General features: G+C 46.7%; 9 protein-coding genes and 1 non-coding gene across 10 annotated transcripts; 7 read left to right on the plus strand and 3 right to left on the minus strand. All coding sequences in view use genetic code 12, as the record gives it.

Moving 5' to 3' along the window:
• Window positions 1–783: 783 nt before the first annotated feature.
• CXQ87_003411 (uncharacterized protein) lies at window positions 784–1,194 on the plus strand (the record flags this gene model as incomplete). The annotated part of the gene is made up of 1 exon (XM_025481889.1): window positions 784–1,194. The coding sequence occupies one exon, from the start codon at window positions 784–786 to the stop codon at window positions 1,192–1,194; it is 411 nt and encodes a 136-aa protein (XP_025336507.1).
• Window positions 1,195–2,333: 1,139 nt separating this feature from the next.
• On the plus strand, window positions 2,334–2,768 carry CXQ87_003412 (uncharacterized protein; the record flags this gene model as incomplete). The annotated part of the gene is made up of 1 exon (XM_025481890.1): window positions 2,334–2,768. One exon carries the CDS (start codon window positions 2,334–2,336, stop codon window positions 2,766–2,768), a length of 435 nt encoding a protein of 144 aa, XP_025336508.1.
• Window positions 2,769–4,683: 1,915 nt separating this feature from the next.
• On the plus strand, window positions 4,684–5,037 carry CXQ87_003413 (uncharacterized protein; the record flags this gene model as incomplete). The annotated part of the gene is made up of 1 exon (XM_025481891.1): window positions 4,684–5,037. The coding sequence occupies one exon, from the start codon at window positions 4,684–4,686 to the stop codon at window positions 5,035–5,037; it is 354 nt and encodes a 117-aa protein (XP_025336509.1).
• Window positions 5,038–6,242: 1,205 nt separating this feature from the next.
• CXQ87_003414 lies at window positions 6,243–6,315 on the plus strand. The gene has a single exon. It is a non-coding gene; the product is annotated as a tRNA-Phe (tRNA).
• A 90-nt stretch (window positions 6,316–6,405) lies between these two features.
• CXQ87_003415 (uncharacterized protein) lies at window positions 6,406–7,281 on the plus strand (the record flags this gene model as incomplete). The annotated part of the gene is made up of 1 exon (XM_025481892.1): window positions 6,406–7,281. One exon carries the CDS (start codon window positions 6,406–6,408, stop codon window positions 7,279–7,281), a length of 876 nt encoding a protein of 291 aa, XP_025336510.1.
• Window positions 7,282–7,667: 386 nt separating this feature from the next.
• On the minus strand, window positions 7,668–8,174 carry GIS2 (mRNA-binding translational activator; the record flags this gene model as incomplete). The annotated part of the gene is made up of 1 exon (XM_025481893.1): window positions 7,668–8,174. The coding sequence occupies one exon, from the start codon at window positions 8,172–8,174 to the stop codon at window positions 7,668–7,670; it is 507 nt and encodes a 168-aa protein (XP_025336511.1).
• A 959-nt stretch (window positions 8,175–9,133) lies between these two features.
• Window positions 9,134–11,383, minus strand: FOL1 (trifunctional dihydropteroate synthetase/dihydrohydroxymethylpterin pyrophosphokinase/dihydroneopterin aldolase; the record flags this gene model as incomplete). The annotated part of the gene is made up of 1 exon (XM_025481894.1): window positions 9,134–11,383. The coding sequence occupies one exon, from the start codon at window positions 11,381–11,383 to the stop codon at window positions 9,134–9,136; it is 2,250 nt and encodes a 749-aa protein (XP_025336512.1).
• Window positions 11,384–13,129: 1,746 nt separating this feature from the next.
• On the minus strand, window positions 13,130–13,936 carry CXQ87_003418 (uncharacterized protein; the record flags this gene model as incomplete). Its single annotated transcript, XM_025481895.1, has 1 exon — window positions 13,130–13,936. The coding sequence occupies one exon, from the start codon at window positions 13,934–13,936 to the stop codon at window positions 13,130–13,132; it is 807 nt and encodes a 268-aa protein (XP_025336513.1).
• Window positions 13,937–17,106: 3,170 nt separating this feature from the next.
• On the plus strand, window positions 17,107–18,429 carry PHO4 (phosphate-sensing transcription factor; the record flags this gene model as incomplete). Its single annotated transcript, XM_025481896.1, has 1 exon — window positions 17,107–18,429. One exon carries the CDS (start codon window positions 17,107–17,109, stop codon window positions 18,427–18,429), a length of 1,323 nt encoding a protein of 440 aa, XP_025336514.1.
• Window positions 18,430–19,465: 1,036 nt separating this feature from the next.
• Window positions 19,466–19,801, plus strand: CXQ87_003420 (uncharacterized protein; the record flags this gene model as incomplete). Its single annotated transcript, XM_025481897.1, has 1 exon — window positions 19,466–19,801. The coding sequence occupies one exon, from the start codon at window positions 19,466–19,468 to the stop codon at window positions 19,799–19,801; it is 336 nt and encodes a 111-aa protein (XP_025336515.1).
• Between the last annotated feature and the right edge of the window lie 159 nt (window positions 19,802–19,960).

Raw genomic sequence — 19,960 nt, forward strand, 5'->3', positions numbered from 1 at the left:
CACTTTTCCAACTGATCGTTTCCAGAAGCGGCTTTCCGTATGAGAGCCAAGATAGGGTCATTTCAAGCCACACTGGGAAGCCTACAAATGAAGCGAGTAATACCCAAAAGGATCTCAAACTTCCAAACTCACAATCACCGAAGCAGCTACGTGCAGCAGCAGTTTAGCCCACCCATTTCGGCACACACAAGTCAAACAAGCCGGTCCTACCAGCCGGTCCCACCAGCGGTCCCACAAAATTCCATTTCTGGTCACCAAATCTCAAAAATCCATGCTTCTCTAAGAACTCTCTGTGCATTTCATCACACTGTTATTGCCAAAAACGCAAGTCCCACCATAAGTTGGTCTGCCTGGATCATTCATGACTGTGCATATCCAGGGCTTAGCCTCTGCCCGGTGCAGCTGCACATGACTCAACCAGTAGAACGTGCATGGGCCCGTTGGAGGTAACACTATAGTTGTACAAGGGGTGGAGATCAACACAAACGACCGAAGACAAAAGAAAAGGCCATTTGTTTTTCCCTCTTAAACAACGCTTTTCTCTCGTCTGCCACAAGTGCACGCTTCTGTCAAAGTGAGCCATGCAGATATTACGAGGCGGCTGCAGGTTGAGCAGGCTGTATCCACTCCGCCTGGATCTACAATTTCCATGATGCAATCGGACCCCGTACCGATGTATAGAAAATTCCGTCATATGCACGAAACTAGCTATCAGCCGTGCCGGTACCCATATAAGCTGGCCATATCGCTCGTTTACGGCCAGTCGCTCCTTCTATCCATTCCATGCGTCTTCAACCTCGTCTATTTTCCTCAGGGTTCCATGGCTCTTCTGGCTACCATGGCTCTTCTGGCTACCATGGCTCTTCTGGCTACCATGGCTCGTCTGGCAACAGCTCCGGAAGCTCGGGCCTTCCTATCGGTGCCTATATTGGAATTGCTGCCGGCATCATTGCTTTCATCGTTCTCGTTATTGCCTTGAGAGTGTGCATCGTCAGAAATCGAGCCCGGACCGAATTTCCTCAAAATCAATATGTTCCAGGCACCGTTGGATTGGGACCTGGAAACCCGTCTCAGCAGCACCCAGCTCCTCAAACTGCTGCTCCTCAAACGGCTGCTCCTGATTATCAACTGCCGACAGCTCCTTCTCCTACTTATAAGGATTCTCGTTATGATAGAACCTACAACATGGTGTAGCCGTGGTGGAAGAAATGGTGAATGGTGGGTAACGGCTCTGGACAGTCAGCCTGGCATATATCCTACTTAATAGAGCATACAGATATTCACCTGTAGATATGTCTTGTAAACAATCAGGCGAATGGGCTGGTTACCAAATTGTTGCTAGGATCCGATGATCGGCAAAATGGTTAAAAAGTTTGGCCACAGTTAAAGCTTAGTAACTGAATCAGAATGCCACGTTCCCGAATTACCCACTGAATAGAGCATACAATGATACACTTGTAACTTGGTGAATTTGCACTTAACAAGGGCCTTAGAGGTCTGTTGTTTCACATGTAAAAACTGTGGCATATGATGTCGGGAAGACTCTCACGAGTTCATTCATTCAGAGGAACAATTGCTTAGCGACTCAAGAGTCACAGATCTTAACAGCGATTGTATCTTTGAAGACATAGTTTTTTGCACTGATAAAGATATACCAGTCAAAGTGTGTGTAAATTAGAAGGCCACAAGTCAGGTATCCGAGCTGCTTCTTAGACCTGATGATCGGCAAAAGAATCTGAGATTTGGCTGAAGTGAATTATGGAACTCAATTGGCGTTTTAAATGTCACGCTAACGAGCACAGAATTGAGCATCTTCTGAGAGAGCACATTAAAGAATGGAATGAAGCTTTCTCTGATTGAAGAGAAATGTTCTTGGACCAGATGGAGCACATAAGCATATTTGAAGATTGCGAGGTAGAACAAGGTCAGTTTTACAGAGAGTTTCACAGTCCACCGCTCTTCTACATGTGCTAGCCTTTTCATTAGTAACTAAAAATCAAGGAACTGCTTTCTGTCTTGAGGCGTACAACATAGATCCATGCATGCCACATGAGCATGTCGTTACATCTATCACGGGTGAAACTATAATATCACTGAAGTTGGAAATAAAGCCTCTGGCCCAAGGATGATAATATCCGTAGCTTAATGAAAATAGCGTGGCTTCTCCATCTGTAACTCCATGCAAGCTACTGAGACAATTCAGGCCCACACACTCCGACTTCAGCTTCCATAATATCGACTGAAAATGCCGAAATACCGTCATTCTGCAGATGCAGCTCCAGCAGCCGAAACCATATAAACCGGCTATATTCCACGTTTTCTCCTTCATCACCATGCATCTCCACCATCGTCGATATTACTGGAGCTCCTACGATTACCCTAGCTACACTTCTTCTAGCTATAGCTCCAGCACTTTCGCTGACGGTAAAACACAGGGAATATTTATCGGATCCGTCGTGGGCGGCGTTCTTCTCATAGCTGTGGCAGGTTTTGTGGTATACTATTTCTACGAAAAGCTGAAGAAGAAAAAAGTACCTCGAACCCAGACTGTTCCGACTGGACTGACGCAACAGCCTAGAGATACTCGTGAAAGAATTACCCGACCAGATCCTCCAGCAGTGCTTGGTTACAATGAACCAACAGCGCCACCTCCTACTTATAAGGATTCACGGTACGACAGAGCATATATGGATCCAACTCCAGGAAATGATGTAATTTTGGTGGATGCAGATTCACGGGACAGAGCGATGGTACGGGCTCAGGTGTGACGACGGGCATTTACGATAATACAATTGAGTATTTAACTAGAATTAATGAGATATATGAGGTTTTGTAGGTTGGTGTAGGTGACGACGAGGACACAGGGTTATGTGAATTGAGGTGGAGGTCATCGAGTTTGATGATTTTTGTGAACTATTTCCCAATTTTAATGGTATATCCTGAAGGTTGAAAAGATTGAAAGAATGAGGGTAGAGCAACGGGGGTCTGTTTCGCCGTGGAATATTAATAGGGACAGTTCAAAAAGGCTTACAGTGACTGGTTTGCAATGTAGAGTCAGCGGGGTGATGTAAAATAATTCTATTGCAGCAAAACCACGAATGCCGTGTCAAGAAAAAAGGAAGGAAGCCATGTGAGTGGTTCTTCAAGAAGGGTAGCTCTTTGATATCAAATGGTGATGGGAACACTTCAGAACGATTGGTACGCTTTACACCGAGCGTGTCATGCTAGAACATAGATAAAGAAACTCCCCGCTACAGCTTCAAGAAGGACAATTGGTGGAATACGGTTTAAGAGGAAATTCACGGTTTCTCAGAGATCAGACAAGAGAAGCAATCTAGAGAACTTCCTGTAAACGTAAAAAGCAGATCACAACAAATTCTATCTATGTTCAAGTAATTGAGTGCTTCCAATTCTCTTAGTTTAAAAGTAAGGATGCGATACTTAAGTGTAATTCGTAATGACCATTGATGCATCCGAGCATCCTAACAGATGAGTTAAGATTGATGACTTCAAAATGTAACGATTGAAAAAAATGGTAAAGATGCATTCAGTGTGGCATTGAGTGAATGATAGGCCAGTTTGAGTTTATTGTTCATGAGCGGCAAAAGCATTGCTAAAAAGAGCCGAAATGAAATGCAGTGAAAGTGTCAGGTTGAGCTGAAGCTACATAGCACTAACCAAAACAATTCTGCTTCCAAATGAAGTACCTACAGTGGTCTTCAAGAAAGATTCAAAGAAACAGCCATTGAAGGAGAGTCCTCAAAGCTGCACACACCATCCATCAACTACCACTCCTCTATCACGAATTTGGCAACTTCGAAGCAGGCTGCGCATGCATGAGATCTTCATCTGAGCAGAGTTTGCCGTCGAGGAAACAAACACAATTTGCCATCGAGGAGGCGGAATGTTTTCTGCTATCCTCGTGAAAGTCCCACTTTATCAAGATCCCAAGTTACCAAAAGTCTTTTCCTCGTCACCTGCTTCTTGCCATTGACTGCTTTTTGCCAATTGACGTAATTCAATAAGCCAGCTTCAATTCGCCCCAAACCTAAAATCCCTTCGACGTCTTCCCCACACCAAGGTCTCCAAAAACGACAGCAGCGCCTCCATGGCTGGACCCTGTCAGAAAGCAAAACATGCATAATGGACGTTTACGAGGTCTCCCCTTCCTGCACTGGTCAGCATCTATTTTCACCAGGTTTCCACACCCGGCCGTTCTGGCACCAGCCCGCATGATGTCAAAAGCCTTTTGCCCGATTCGTCATGGATTTCGTCATTGAAGCTGTGTTTTTACGATATGCAAGTACCGCTGTAGGTGTCTGTCAGGATCATCCATGACAGCGCCATATCCAGTCCTAAGCCTCTACGCGGTGCGGCTGGCGGTGACACACCCAGGGGAATTGACGAATGTATTTTTGATGGATTAACGAGAGAGGTGGATTTATTAAAATAACAGAAGAATTGAAAGAATCTCTGAAAGTCACTTCTATCTTAAATTGTTCATCACCGTCAAAACGCACCACCAGCCGTGCACCAGGGGTACCATCACACACTCCGACTACGCCGCTGTTTTCTGTATTTGCCCGCCGAACTTCCGTGCTTGTGCCGATGCACGAACGATGATTCAGCCGTGCCAAAACGCCGTATATAAACCCCGAGGGTCCCGCCTTCTTGAACCGTAAAATGCATCTTCATTCTCGTTTATTCACTGCTGGGCTCTATGGAGCATCTTCAAGCTCAGGCCCAGGAATCTCGACAGGCGCCATTATAGGCATTGTTGCCGGTGCGGTTGCCGTGGTGCTTGTGATGATAATTGTCAGCGTGTCGCTTGTGAGGAAACGCAGCAGGCTAAATCAGCAAAATACGCCGCAGAAGTATCCGCCTAATCAGTATGTGCCGCAGACGATTACTACTCGCCGAGGAGTATTATATCAGCCACAGCCTGCTCCACATACGTGTGCTCCGGATTATCAGCCGCCGTCGGTTCCTCCTCCTACTTACAAGGAACGGGAAGATGGAACCCAGCTTGTTGCATAGCTAGGTTGAGGAAGGTTTTGGGAAATATAGGTAATATAGAGCAAACTGAGAGGGTGTAGCGTCGGGAAGTCCATGGATTAGATTTTGTAGGATGCTAGGTTTTGTTTCTCACTTCTTGTGTGGATTGGTACATGTCATGTATGTGTCTCAATGGCTGAAGGGATATCTACAGATAATATCAGTGTAACGCAAGCGATTCTGTGTTTTTTTCTGTGTTTACAGATTGCACGTTTCTGGAGTAAGAAGCGATATATCAATAGAAACACCCTTCATTAAGATCTTGGGTCATACTTCACTAGACCTCAAGTCGGTTTCTCTGCGTTAGCCAGACATGAACCGGCTGAATGCTGTGGAAAGTCTATTTCTATACATAGCTCCATCTATTGCCTTACACTCGCAAAATTGTCCTTGCTATTGGAATAAAACGGTGCAGTTGATTTTGGCTGTCAATTGTTTTTTCACCAATATCTCTTTATAAGAGTAAAAAAACTTAATCGCTATAGAAACAATCTCATTTCTTGTGTGAACTGACTGATAATTTATATGTCCCACAATGGCTGATGAGATATATACAGATAGTATTTTTTTTTAACTGATTTCTCTTTATTAGAGTAAAAAAGCTATATCTCTATAGAAACAACCTAGTATGAGCGTGCAACAAGCAATGGGTGCTTTAAAAAATGCCTTTTGTTGGAGTAGAAGACTATGTATCAATAGAATTCACTTCCAATAGGTTTTGGGTTATAATTCCCGAGACCTCAGGTCATTTTCTCTGACGTCAGCATCCAATCTGCTAAGCGCTGTAAGATTAGTGAGCTTTCTCTCCTTATACTGCCTTAAACTTGCAAGATTCTCTCTTCTGATTGGAATAAAATGGTGCATGGTGATTGTGGTTCTCATAAGGCGGTCCACTTCTGTGTGCCTAATGACAAAAACGAAGAAGAGAAAGCCAATAAGAAGATAGAGTCAATCAGAAGCATGAAATCACCGAAATGAAGGAATTACACACCGTTTTTTTGATGTGGACTCGTTGCAAAAAACTGTTTTTGGCCATAAATTGCTCAATTTTTGAGCTATGACGCTGAAAATTTGACAGCATGCCAATGTAAAGCCAAATATTACAAGAATGTACTCAAAATTGTCGGCTAGTCAACTTCAATGAGCTACCAGAATATATTACACCTAAAGGCCATTCCTTCATCTACGCGGTTTTAGCTCAGTTGGGAGAGCGTCAGACTGAAGATCTGGAGGTCCTGTGTTCGATCCACAGAAATCGCATTTTTTTTTGTGGCACTATTGTTTCGCACCAGAGTGGTTATAACCACCACAGTTGACGAATATATAAAGAGCATCGTCCGCCATTTTTTTATGAGTGTTTTTTTGGAAACCAGCAGGGGAAATTTGGTTCTCGACCTAGATAAAAAGAATGCCAGAAAGAAATTCTTGATCGTGGCATTGGCCCATTTGAACCACTGGATCTTATCTGATTTCGACTACGAAAAAGATGTCCTGTTGACTGGGCAACTTGCTGATGTTCCAGAAGCTGTTAAAGCTGAATTGGATAAAAAGGAGTTGGAGGATACGCCAGGCACAAAGGAGGAGCTGGCGCCACCCGGATCGGTGGAGTTTCTAGGCTCCGAAGATGGCTTCCAACTCCGTATCCTCTTGGACTCCAGGTCATCAAAAGACGTTGTTGGAAAGGTTGCAGAGGGCTTGGACGTTCTAGATAACGTCAACAAGCTGGACGGGAAGCTCAAGATCTTGCACACCCACGTGGTCTTTGATCCTTTCCTGTTGGACTTGAGCTCTTTGGGTCAGCGCAAAACGGAGACAGATTTCCTGGCTGAACAGATCAAGGAGCTCCTCAAGGCTTCAAGGGCCCCTGAAGACGATAAGGCGTCTGTGGAGGCGTTGGCGTTGGAGCTTTTGGGCGACCTTTCCCACTACAAGGTGAAACCATCACCTCAAACGCTATTTATTGCCAAGTTGAACCCGATAACTACAGAAAACTCGCTCGAAGTGATTTTCTCAAGGTTCGGCGCCGTCAAGAAAGCCAACATCATGAAGGGTAAGAAAACGCCGTATGCATTTGTGGAGTTTGAAAGTCAGGAGTCTGCTGAATCGGCTTATACTCAGCTTCACGACAACTGTACGATCGATGGCCACCAGGTCGTTGTTGATTTCTCCCAGTCCACCAGCCGTCCAGGCGACGTTGGTTTCAACGAGGACAATTTTGAGGAATGATATATCGAAAGGCTTTCCATGAGCAATGACCAAATATCCAAAGGAGGCATTACTGGTCTTTTGGACGCCCCAATAAGAAAAGAAAAAAAAAAAAAAAAAAGAAGATTTTCCTGATCGAACCGCTCGAATTCCATCTCGTCGTTGGCCTTGTTGGCGATGAGATGAAGAATTTTCCAAATTCCAAAATCCAAAATCTCCATCCACAAATCGAACAAACGAATCAAATACAATCCAAGACCATCCATAATCACAGAAAAAGCACCCTACAATGCAGCTACATCCACAGTTTACGATAAATAGGAGTTCGTGGTCATTAAAGGCATTAAACAACACGTCTTTTTTCCCCGCGGGCTTCACCCTCCTCCAAACTATCAAACACAAGCTTCTTAGTTGACAGAAACACAGTCCTTCGAGATGTGGCCGGTCTGACCACACTGGTAGCAGGCCTTGGCAAACTTGTCAGTGGCCAAGTTGCAGTCCTTGGAAATGTGGCCAGTCTTACCGCAAGAGTAACACTTGACAGAGCCGGCCTGGCAGTCCTTGGCAAAGTGGTTAGGACCGCCACACTTGTAACAGGTGGTGGCCTTACCCTGGTATCTGCCAGATCTTCTTGGAGCTGGAGCAGACTCAGCCTTTGGGCACTCTCTGGAGATGTGGCCAAACTCGGAACAAGTGTAACACTTGGAGCCCTGAGCAGCGTTAGGGCAGTCACCCTGAACGTGACCAACGTCACCGCAAGAGTAACACTGCTTGGAAGCGGTGGTCTTTGGTTCAGGACAAGCACCGGACTCGTGACCAGGCTGGCGGCAGTTGTAGCACAATCTCTCCTGCTGCTGGCAGTCGTCGGCGATGTGGCCGGTTTCACCGCATTTGTAACAAGCTCTTGGGAACATTTCTAAAGGTTGTTGGTTGAACTGAGTTGGTTGTTCGTGGTAGAAAATTTTTCCTGGCTGATGTGCGCACCAATGACCAGAGTTACACAAAAATCACGGGACCTGGGGTCTTGGTCAGGCAGAACGGGGGATTTGGAGATATGAGGATTTGTGAATTTTTGGAATGTTTGGTTGGAATGGGGAGGCTGGAATGTCTGATTGAGACAGATGGAATGGGTGGGGGATCTGGCTGAGTGGAGCGACATTGTGGACGAGCGACATAATGGCTGCAAACGGCCAGCCGGTAGCCCGAAATTCCGTTGGGTCCTAGGGAGAGTTCTAATCGATATTCTGGATTTATATTGAAAGCAGGATTTCAGGGTTGAACGAAAATAGAGGTTAAGTGGGGTACAGTGGGGGAGATACTGGTTAGGACCCTGAGCTCATCGCATACTGATGGAAATCGAAGTTCCACAGAAAGTGGCGTTGGAATAAAAGAAATAACGACAATACAAAGAAGTCGTCCTTTTCACTAGATTCACATTGAAAATTCTCGAGGAATTCTCGAGTTTTTGTGCTCATCGCATGGAGAAGATCTCATCGGTTCCATTGTGTGGAGAAACAAACAACGTAAACGAGGCCGCATAAAAACCCGTAAAATGCTAAAATACTGAAAACCATTGATTTTCTTAAAAAGTGCCAATTTTCCATATTCTTACTTTGTTCAATCCACACTTCAAAAATGTGGCTCCCTTTGTGATCCAGAGCCCTCGATGTCTAGCGGTAATTCAGAGCTACTAAAAGAAATGAACAATAGAAAACTCTAAACAATAGAGAATGGTCAAACAAGAGAACATGATCTTCAAAATCACACCAGAGTTCTTCAACAGTGCATTGAAATTGACAGTTCTTCCAACACAGGGTCAGCTGGTACGCCAAAAGTCTATCGATAAATATGCGGAACTAAACATCGTCTTTCCTCAAAAAATCCCCTTGTACACGGCATCAGCGGTCTTCACGGCCTGCTGAATATCCGCCACATCGTGGACTCGGACAATATCAGTGTTTTGCTGAACACAAGCCACGACTGTAGCAGCTGTAGGGATCATTCTGTCCAGCGCTTCCTTTCCAGAGATGGTTCCAAGGAAGCCCTTACGACTTGTGCCCACAAGAAGCGCCAAACCGTGGAATGACGTGTAGACGCCCAGGTTCAAGTCGTTTTGGGCATACTGTTTCAACGTTTTGGCTCTGCGCAACAAGGTCAAGTTTTGGCTGATGTTTTTGGCAAAACCGATGCCGGGATCGATGATAACCTGCCATTTCTTGACGCCGTGATCCATGGCTACGATTAGCTGAGCAGCCAATTCTCTGCAGACGCCGTTGACAACAGGCTCTGCCGCTGGAGCTTGGATCCCGTGATGCAGATCAATCTGATACTCCACAAGCAGATCGTCGCTGGGACCGTACTCCGTGAGCTTGCTCATTGTCTTTGGAGTGCCTCTGGTGTGGCTCATGACGTAGGCACAGCCGTACTTGGCGATAACCGAAAAGAGGTCTGGATCCAAGGTGCCCATGGAGATGTCGTTGATGATATCGGCGCCGGCCTGGAGAACGGCCTCGGCAACAGCAGCTCGGTACGTATCGACAGAAACAAAAATGTCGTCAAGCTCAGGAGCAGCTCTAATGGCTTCAACCACCGGAACAACCCTGGTAAGTTCTTCCTCAACAGAAGGCTCCAGGGAACCCGGACGGGTGGAAACGCCGCCAATATCGATAATAGTGGCACCTTCAGCCTTCTGCTTAAGCGCCGCTTCTACGATATCCTGCTTGGAAAGCTCAAAGTGCTTGCCTCCGTCACTAAACGAGTCTGGCGTGGCATTGAAGATTCCCATGATAAGCGTGGGTTTCTTGCTGTTGTGGCTGAAGGTGAGGTGTCTTTTGCCCGAGCCGGGAACCACCAGAAGAAGCTCCGACAGCTCCTGGACCAGCGGATCTGGCACGGTGGCCAAAAGTCTTCGAAGATGATCGTGAACAGGTTCGGCAGTGACCGGGTGAATGAAGTCGGGAGGAACCAACTCGCAGAGCGGCTGGAGCACAAACGTCCGTTCTAGCATCAGCTTGTGTGGGACCACGAGGTCTGGGGTGTTGATGGTGGAATCGCCGAAAAACACGATATCAAGGTCGATGGTTCTGGGCCCATTATCGAACTCCTTGCGCCGCTGGAGGTGCTCGTACTCGATCTTCTTGAGCGTCTTGAGGAGGTCATGGGGCGCCATGTTCTCGCAAACCACGCGGACCACGCCGTTGTAGAAATCAGCCTGGTCGGTGTGGTACATGGGTTTCAGAACGTACAACGACGAGGTCAGCTGGACGTGGATGCCCGGCTGGCGAGAAAGAAGGTCGAGGGCGTCCTTGATGTTTTCAAGCTGGTTGCCCTCGTTGGAGCCAAAGGCAATGTATGCTGTTTGACGAGGCAGAATGGGTTTTTCTTCCACAGGCAAATCGAAGCCCGTTTTCAGCGCCAACGCAAACAGAATGGGCTCCTCGTTGGCGAAATCGGCCCGTTCACACTGTGTAGAAACGCCCACGCCGTCTGTGTAAACAATGGCGTTCGGTTTGGTCACACGAACATGGACCGTTTCCACGTTGAACTGCTGACAGATCCACTGCAGCGTGCGTTTGACCAACGCCTCCACGGTCTTGAAATTGGCCTGCTCGAGGTACTCGTAGACGGAGGCGGAAACCGCCGGAACGTGCAAATCGCCGTTGGCCTCCATTTCAATGTCCAAGTCGACAAACTGGCGGTTTTCCCTTTCAAACGTAAACACGCCGATCAACGTCAACGCACGGAGCCCGTGGATCTTGTACACCTCCCTGGAGCCGTCGGTCACAAACGAAACAGGCGCCCGGATGTCCAACTTTGGTGCCGAAACAGAAACCTCGATTCCAGAGCATTTCAGTCTTTCCTCGTGTAGCGAGCCGTATAGCGCCCGTCCGAGCCCGCCAAGCGACCCAAAGTTCCGCTGGCGATGCAAGTCAGCGTACTTCAACAACTTCTCCAGAATGACAGCGTAGTTCAACGAAAAGGTCAAGTTGTCTCTTTCCAGCGCCTTGACAAAGTCGGTGCTGAAAACCGCATCCACGGAAACCGGGTGCGGCACCGGTCTCTTCCAGTGGTCGACGCCGACAATGGCCTGCGCCTGGAGCCCCGAAACATACACCTTGTCCATGCGGAGGCCGCGAGAGATGAGTGTTTTGAGAGTCACTTTTGATGAAGTGATGAGAATGCGCGGGTGGGGGTGTGGCTTTGGGTGAAGTGGGTTTGGGTGAAGTGGGTTTGGTGGGTTTTGGGGATTGACTTTGGGATTGACTTTGGGATTGACTTTGGGTTTCGTGGATGGGGCCTGGGTAGGGGACTGGGGTTTCCAGATTGTGGTTGGTGATGTATGTTGATCCTTTCGCAGCCATTTTTCAAGCAGTCAGACGTGAGGTATTTGAAGTGGCAGTTTGGCGGTTTTGGCAGTTTCGGCAGTTTTGGCATTTTTGGGATATTCCGATTTTGGATGAGTTGGGAATATTGGAGGCTTTTTTGGATTTGGTCATTGTGGAATAATTGTGGGTTTGAGTGGGTGGATGGCTTTGAGTGGGTGGATGGCTTTGAGTGGGTGGATGACTCGATTGAGGGATCTCAAGACAATTGAGAATTTGAGGTTTTGGATGGATGAGGGCTATTTATCTATGTAACTTGACAATTGAAATACTGTGGTGATGGTGGTTTTGGGGTCTGTGGACGGCTGAAAAATTATGTCTCAGAGTCAGACATGGGGTGGTGTTAGTCGAATCAGACGTCAATCGACGACTGAGGTTTGTCTAATTAAATGTTTATGAGTGTAATGTTATCGATGGTTGCTATGACCGTCGCTTTGAAGTCAATGTGATATTAGAAGTTTGGTACACTTACGATGCTAGTGGTCGACTGTCAATGTAGGTTTTCAGCGTTTGCTTTATGACTCGTTAAATCAACAAGGCAATTGATAGGTGGTTTCATCGAGTCTGATTGCCGCATGGCAAATCTACCTCCATCAAACTGTCCAATTTGCCAGAAGCCAAAAACAATTAATGTTATTCAGTGATGCATGGATTGGTCGTGCAGCACGAAATGAACTTATAGCATTGGAATTATAAAAAAGGCTATTTTTTTCGGAGAGTAAGTTCGAGTTTCGGAAGTACACGCTGGTCAGCGGTTGACACTGATATCACCATCGCAGGTGACTGGACTATGGAGTCATGAGGTTCTCTTTGAAGTTTGGCTAGTGGTAGTTTGGACTCTGGGAGCCTATTAGATTTCTTGATTTAGCTCTATAAAATTGAATGACTAGTCGTTGGGAAGTGAGGTATCGTTGAGTCACAGTGAGTCCATATGGGAGAACGGCATGGCCGATTGCTGACTAGGTGAAAAGTTATACTTCTTAAGGCCATTTGAAGCATTCTCAGCAATTTCATGCCTAGCAGATTACTATAATATGGGATTGGGATATTAAGATCATTGGCAAGTTTTTGCCGTTTACTAGCTGACGATGCTGTGGTGACAGAGTCAGGAAACAAGCAAGTTCCGGGTACTTTTCATTAACAAAGTATCACATTCCCTTTGCATGTGAAGCCCCTTACACAATTTAAAGAGCCTTTCCACCTTTTAAGTTCAGAGTTATGAACTTCTTAGCAGAGGGATATTGAGCCCTATTTTCAGAACTACACTTCGAATACGAGTGTTGGCTTAGCTTAAAATTGCTACTCCAGCTCACATAATCTATCTATAAAATCTTCAACCACCACCGTCTAAAAGTCACCATGGCATCGTCTATAATAATATCCTCGGGCTGCACCAAATATACGTCAATTGGAGATTTGGACCAAATACGCCATGCCATCCAAAGCAGCCACCTTAATTCGGCCTTCCCAAAATTTATCTCCTTCCATCACTCATCCCTCTTCTCTCCACCCAATACGTCTCCGGCCTCAATATCATCGGCAAAATCCACCCCGTCGGCAACATAACACCCATACTCGATCGAATCCTTGAGGTACCGTTCGGCCTCGGCAAACTTCAAGCCTTTCTGTTTCTCCATATCCCGTAGCAACAACTCGTTGGCCAAAACATACGTGCTGAACGTCTCGGGACCCCAATACACAATCGTCTTATTGGTCAGTTTGCGGAGCTCGTCGCCGTAGCGGGCCATGATCAACCGAGAAACGAAATGCTGCCGTTTGAGCCCGTAAAACCCGCCAATGTACCGTTTCCACTCCACATTCTCCTGTTCTGAAGACAGCATCGTTTTGTGGGGAGACTCCTTCCGCTGCTCTAGGGCCAAGGTGTAGTAGAAACTGAGCTCTTCGTCGCCGGCTAGGATTCTCGGAATCACCGGTAGGAGCCGCTCGATGCGTTTTGTAAACGATTTTTGTGATTTCGGTAGTGGAAAATCACTATCTCTGTATTTCTCCGCCACGGGCTTTTCGGCATCGAGATTGCCCTCGAGGATGTTGCTCGGGAGCAGCAGGTACAGACTCGGGATGCTTTTGTCCGAGGACGGCTCCTTTTCAAGGATTTTGTCGATATCTTCAAAGTTCGGTTTGGATTTTTCACTCTTCAGTTTTGACACCGGGAGCTCGATGAGGCCGTCATCGTCGGGTTTGGGCTTTTTCTCCGTGAGTGAATTGTGGATGTACGGAAGCCGGCGTTTGCGGCTTTTGTATGTGGTGATTTTGTCACCGGGTCGTTTGGACATGATGGTGTTGATATTCGCGATGGTGTTTCTGGGGTAGTGATGTGGGAGTTTTTGACAAGAATTGAATTTACGTTTGTAAGGGGGTAATTGGGGAATTGAGTTGAAGGTTGTTGAACTGAGTTGAAAGTTGTCGAATTGTGTTGAACGGTTGGTGGTGTGGATGGTTCTTGTTTAATGGGTGCAAATTGCGGGTATAGATAAGGTGTACTATGGAGAGTCAAGTTGAGCACACCTATGGCTTGGTAGAAAGGAACATTGAAAGAACAGCTGAAGTGGTGAAATACCAAGTGAAGGTGTAAAAGAGGAGATGTTCGGATGTTGAATAGATGAGTTCAATTGGGCAAGTGATCCCATCATCAGACAATGGAAGTTCTCATTGAACGCCTGTAGAGATATTACTAGCTTTTTTGATTAAGAGAACACGGGTTTCAAAATTGGAAACTAGGCTATGGCGAATGACTCACTGTTGATCACACGCAAGTGTCGGTTTTACGACGATATCGACACAAGAGTCTCTGTCAAATGACAGAAAGGACCAAGGCGAAATTGAGGCTTCAAATTCCTTGAATTAAAGTTCCGAATCGATAGCGAAACGAAACCTTTCAATTATATTTCAAATTTTGAAATACTGTTATAGAATGAAAATCGTCCATTTTCCACGATAACCTAATGCCTTTTGAGTCGATAAGCAAACCAGACCTCCATATCAGATAAACACCCCAGCGTGCCTCTACTGGCTACAAGAGCCTTCTTCAAGTATTACTGCTTTGAGCGATTGGCTGGAATGGCTCTTACTTTTCAAACCACACAGAAGTGGCACCCCAACTGCGTTGCTGATACTTCAGGTGGTCTTTTTCTGAAAATCAGAAGGAGTGGTGAAATTTTTTTTTTTTTTTTTTTTTTTTTTTTGTTGTATTCATCTGATCAAATGGAAAACCCTATTTACTTTTACATAGAGAAAAACCCATCTTAGATATGAATACGTTTTGAAGCCTTAGTGAGACTGGAATGCAGCCCCTACCCTTCAAAGCTCTGAGTGGAACTAAATTTTCCAATCAAACCTGAAGACTATTTTGAGTCGGTAAGCAAACCGACCCTACCCTATCAGATACACACCTTAGATGCCTCTACTCAAGAAGAGTTTTTGAAGTTCCCTACCCATTTGTCCAAATAAACAAACCCAGCCATCTATCAAATCACATCTGTTCAAAATTTGCTTGTCAAAGCATGAAGCTGTCAAATCATGACGAATCATGCATTGCTCATGCGGCGCCACAATACACCTTACACGATCCGGACATTAATGAGCTTTGTGGGTTCTATTTTATGGAGAGACCTTTAGGAAGAAATGTCAAAGTATGAATTTTCAGCATCTTCTGCCTATAAAGGTATACCACCTGTGCTAATATCCCTGGATTCTATGGAACGCTTGACCGTGAGTCTCACCTCCTACTGCAATGATCCAATTGGTTACGCTTCTTTTTAAAAACCGATCAAAAACGCTCCAATTCATCTATATCTATAATGTACACCCTACTCTGGAATCCGCGTAACCGCATGGCACCCTCGGCAGATCCGCTCAGGTTGCCCCGCCGTCCGAGGGCCTGTGCTACCGAGGCCACCGAGGGTGGGGCACCGGTGCCCACCAAGGCTATTCGCTTAGGGAGCCTTTCCACATTCTAGCACTATTATCAACAGATCTACAGTCCCCTGACATCTTACTCAAAGTAGACTTCCTGCTTTTCCTCACGAGACCGTTAGAGTCCTCGTAAAGTAGGCCCACGCCTGGAAGCACGTCATCACGTCAATGCACCTCTGTTGAACAAATCAAACCAACACATAACAAAAACAACCCAAACCCGTCAATTCTCGGCCCAAATCCACGTCACTAATAGACGCTGTGCTGGACCTGCGGCGTACGGCTCCAGTTTCCTATTAGCCGTGGTGCTAATGCATGTCGCCAAAACCCACGACCAGAGACTAAAGTTTAAGATACTAAGAAATCGACCAGAACGGAGAAATTCCAGAAATTCAGCCCTGCCTTTCAAACCTTAAACCCCAAAGCCCTCCCACCAACTGAAGGTCGCTTAGCCCAGTTTGGAAAAACCGTAAGCCTTGTGCGGAGCCGTTTGGACGGGCCTTCAGGAGGATAATGTGCCGAAACGTAGCGGCATCGAGCCGCAAGAGGCTTAAAGAAAATTGCTGGTTTTGCAGAATATTGATAGTATGGATGTGTTGGTTGTACCCCACCCCCGTAACTGGTAGACCCCAAAAATGTCGTCAACCACCGGTCCCGGCCTCGGGTCGGAACTCAGGCCTCGGCAACTCTCACACCATCAAAATCTCCAAAATCGATACTTTCTCCAACAACCCATCGCCTCTAACCACCTTCCTATTAAGCTTTGGAAGCCACCCCACGTGGGCCGCATACGCGTTAGGTCTTTCACAGCCAGACGGCACGTGAGCCAATACCCTCTGGGTCAACCGGTGAAAAGTCATTGATGCCGAGGTGAACAAAATAAAAAAAAAAAAAAAAAGCATCTTCTGAAGATCTTCTGAAGATCTACTACTTCTTCTTCTTCTCCAAATCCGTCGTTTTCGTGAGGCGCTGTGCCTGGATTCCGTGGATCTGAGGAGTGTCTATCAGGTGCACATAAACTGCAGCATCTTTTCAAAACCACATAAAGCAGCTTTTCAGCCCGGACGGCTCTCGACAACGCCGTTTTACGTCCTTTTTCCAAAAAGCTTTTGAATCCTTCGCTTAACGGATCACGGTTCGCCAAACGGTTCGCTAAACGGTTTCTGTGCATTAACGAAACTGAACCTCAATAACTGGGAACAGCCGTGTACTACTGACTAGCTACCGGTGATCACGATAAACACGTTTCGAGATCAGAGTCAGATTCCGGAGAAGCTATCAAAGCTCCAGAAGCCAGACCATATCCAATAGTTGACCGCTTATCAAAGCATCTACACCATCTACACGTGAAACAGCCAGTTCAACACAAAGTCAAACAATCCGTGACAAACACACAACGTCACAACGTCACCCCTACGAAAGACACGTCATCACCTAATTCGGATTGCACCACTGAAAGTCGTAATCTGACCAACCAGCTACCCGCTTATCTACAAACTTCAAACTCCAAAGCTACAACTACGCCTTTGCCATGGACGAGTGGCTAGCTTCCAACCACAGCACGCCGGGCGCCGCCACGCCGGGCCACAAGAAACTCCCCTACGAAAACGAGCAGTTTCTCATGAACGACGACGCCCATCTTCTCGAAAAGAACATGCAGCCGTTCGACCTCGACCTGATCGACTTTATCATGCCCGACGAGCTCAACCCGGGCTCCAGAGCGTACCCGCCGCTGGCGTACCCGGAAAACACCCCGGCGCTTCTCCCCAACGGGCAAAACCAGCACCAGTACTCGAACCAACCGGTGCACTTCCAGCTGCCGTTGCTTCCGGGCCAAAACGAGAAACTGTACAACGAAGAACACCTTTACCACCGCCGCCAGCAGGCCCAGCAGCACCTGTATCTGCAGAACGCTTCGGGGGTTCGTCCAGATGCCGTTTTCACGCCGTTGGTGTCTCCAGCAGTGACTCCGATGGAATCGCAGGTGAACTCCAACAAAAACCAGGGCGTGCCCATGCAAGCGACATTTGAACCGCTTACGCTGCCGGCGCTCAATGCCCAGCAGAGAGAGAGACCGCCAGACAGACGTAGACCGCTGCTGGCGACATTTCCAGAGGAGTACAGTGGGAACGGCGGTTCCAAGCGCAGAACGCCTCATCTGACGCCGAATTTGGCGGCAAACAAGCCCAAGAGATCGCCTTCCTTGCGCAAAACGCCCCAGGCGCCTGTTTTCGAGCAGCTTCCGGATTCCTCCTACGATGCCAGTGTGGACGGTCCGGCTAAATCGTCCGAAACGACGCCGATGCTTCCGCCGGGCAAAAGAACACCTTACGAGGGCTCTAGCGGCGGCAGCACACCCTACAAGAACCAGCCAGGCCCTGCGACGCTCATGGGATTCACCATGAACCGTTTGGCCGAACTGCAGAGCACCAACAACCTGCTGCCTTCTTTGGCGCCGCAAAACGGCCACCACGACGACCTGGTGTCGACCCGCTCGTCCGTGAGCGGCCATCGCACGCTGATCAAGCACGAGACGTCGCTGCTGGAGCCTTCTCCAGCGTTGGATCCGCAAAACGGTGAAGAATCCGGCCGCAAAAGAGAAAAGGGGCCCGGCAAGAAAGCGTCGCATAAAATCGCCGAACAGGGCCGTCGAAACAGAATGAACCAGGCCGTGCACGAGCTCGCGGGCTTGATTCCTCAGACGTACCATGACCAGGTCTCCATTCCGTCAAAAGCCACCACGATCGAGTTGGCGTCCAAGTACATTACGACGCTTGTGGCTGAGCTCGAGGAGGCCCGGGCCCGGTTGCCACAGGACGAGCATCTGAGGAAGGACGAGAAGAGGAGGCGGTAGATTTGGGTTGCGGTGCTAATGTAATAGAAGAATGGATTTTGGGATTCACGCTGGAGGTTCCGGCGGTGTAGAGGTGGAAGTGGGGTTCGTTTGGGGGGTTTAGAGTGGGAGAGTGGTGGTTTATTTGTGGATTTGCTCTCGAGTTGTGATTGAAGGGATTGTTGAAGACGGTGGGTTTTGGATACATAGTGTCTATAACTTTGATTCCGATCTCCGTGATCTTCACTATGATGCCTTTTTTTTTTTTTTTTTCTTTGTTGGTCTGTTCTAAAACACACGTTGTCGTTGTTTTAGGGAATTCCGTCCTTGCTTAATATGTTGTTGATGGCTTTTGACGAGATCGTGAGAATGGGAATATCAAACCAGGACAGGAGACCAAAGCCAACTACGAATTGACTGAAATTTCATTGACACGGACCTTTAAATCGAGGTGCTTATTTGAAGCTTCTTGGTTCGTTCCAATGACAAGTTGACGCTAGAATTCGTTATTGAAGACATTCTGCTGTCTTTTTTATGAAACCTCAAACGGCTTTTCTGTGGAGATCAATGAACCACTTCTGAAAAATGAATAATGAGAACAAACCATCACAGAGAAGACTAGATTGATTAGGAATTGGCTGAACCTCAAATGTGATGAAACTGGGGCTTTAATTGTCTTTATTTGAAAGAGGTCTAAATCTACATGATTATACGTTTGGACTCCATTTGAAGGGCATGTGGACGCTCCAATAATTCAGTATTGAAAACATCTTGCTTACTTCCATACGAAACTTCAAACGGCATTTCTGTGGAGCTCAATGAACCAATGCACCGATTTTGACATAAAATTCTTTTAATTAACGCTGTGAAAAATTCGAATCATGCAAAAATTTCCCAAACATCTCCCACTTAAAAATTCGGCATCTTGAATCATGACATACTAATAATTATCCAGCCACCGTTTCGAATAAATTTAAAGAGAACAGCCCCGGGAACCTCAAACCTTTTTTCCAAAATGGAACCGGGTTCGATATTTCTTATCTGTTGGTTCAGTCTTATGGGTGCAATTTTTTTTATTGGTTGCTGTTACGAGGGCTTCGCTGAAATTGATAGAATGAAGAAGAGAAATGTGCTCGTTCAATCTGCTAATACTGGTAACAATCCACAAGCTGTTCAGGATACAGATGCTCATACTAATCAAGAAATCGCAGCTCCAGAGGATACTGTTCAAGAGGATACTGCTACTTCAGTCCATGAGAGCATACCCCTTGATGATTTACCATCCACTACGACCGGCGAGGGTCTGAATTCAAATACCTCTGTGGAGACGCCGTTGCCTGTCTATCAAAGCGACTTTTTGCCCCAATATAGTGAGGTTGAGTTTGATAGGTAGGTGGACCTTTTGACTGTGTTTTTTATGATGGTGGGGGTGTCTGGTTTGGCATAAGGGGCTTCAGTGTCTTGGTTCTTGGTATGGTGTTCAAGAATAGGATGATAGAGGTATTTGGTATTCGACGTTATGTAACCTAGAATTCAAGCCTAGTTTGAAATC

Source organism: Candidozyma duobushaemuli (assembly GCF_002926085.2).
Source record: "Candidozyma duobushaemuli strain B09383 chromosome Unknown C_B09383, whole genome shotgun sequence".
NCBI classification, from domain to species: Eukaryota; Fungi; Ascomycota; class Pichiomycetes; order Serinales; family Metschnikowiaceae; genus Candidozyma; species Candidozyma duobushaemuli.